The sequence below is a fragment of the Neomonachus schauinslandi genome, chromosome 5 (assembly GCF_002201575.2).
Source record: "Neomonachus schauinslandi chromosome 5, ASM220157v2, whole genome shotgun sequence".
In the NCBI taxonomy this organism is placed as follows: Eukaryota; Metazoa; Chordata; class Mammalia; order Carnivora; family Phocidae; genus Neomonachus; species Neomonachus schauinslandi.
In genome coordinates, this window is record NC_058407.1 from 139258989 (window position 1) to 139259574 (window position 586).

Genomic DNA, 586 nt, shown 5'->3' on the forward strand with positions numbered 1-586 from the left:
TCCCTCCCGGCCTCCCTCTCCACCTCCCTCCCGGCCTCCCTCTCCACCTGCCTCCCGGCCTCCCTCTCCAGCTGGCTCTCCTCCTCCCTCCCAGCCTCCGTCACCACTTCCCTCAGACGTTTCCTTGTTGTAATAAAGAGTGCAGAACCTGCCATAGGCTGCAAGGAGTACAAAGGCAGTCTGTAGGCCCAGTGAGCTCAGTTCAGAGACTGGGTGGCTCTCTGCCAGATTAGGCCCTCTCACCTTAGAGGCCTGGTGGAGAACCTAGTTCCATTTCAGTGGAAAAGGATCCCCTTCAGTCCCACCTGGGTGGCTCCATGGCCTCATTGAGACCTGGCTGTGGAAGCAGCCTCAGAGAAACACCTGCCATGTCCTCTCAAGGTGCAGTGGCCTGGGGGTGACCATGGTTCTCATGATACTGTCCTTCTGAAGGCAAGAGAAAAGAGATTGATGAGTTTGCTAGCCTGAGTTTCAATTTTTCAGTGTTTTAGTGTTTCAATATTTGGATTTGTGAGGCTCCATTTGTTCTCTGCCCAACCCCCCACCCAGGTCCTTACAAATCTTAGGAGTGAGCCTACATGTGACA

At 54.3% G+C, this 586-nt stretch overlaps 1 protein-coding gene across 1 annotated transcript in view; it reads left to right on the top strand.

Moving 5' to 3' along the window:
• Positions 1 to 186, top strand: part of LOC110587806 (ATP-binding cassette sub-family A member 17-like) — a 60687-nt gene extending 60501 nt beyond the window's left edge. The window contains 1 exon segment of the mRNA XM_044915254.1: positions 95 to 186. Within this exon segment, the coding sequence (XP_044771189.1) occupies positions 95 to 186 (92 nt within the window).
• Positions 187 to 586: the final 400 nt, after the last annotated feature.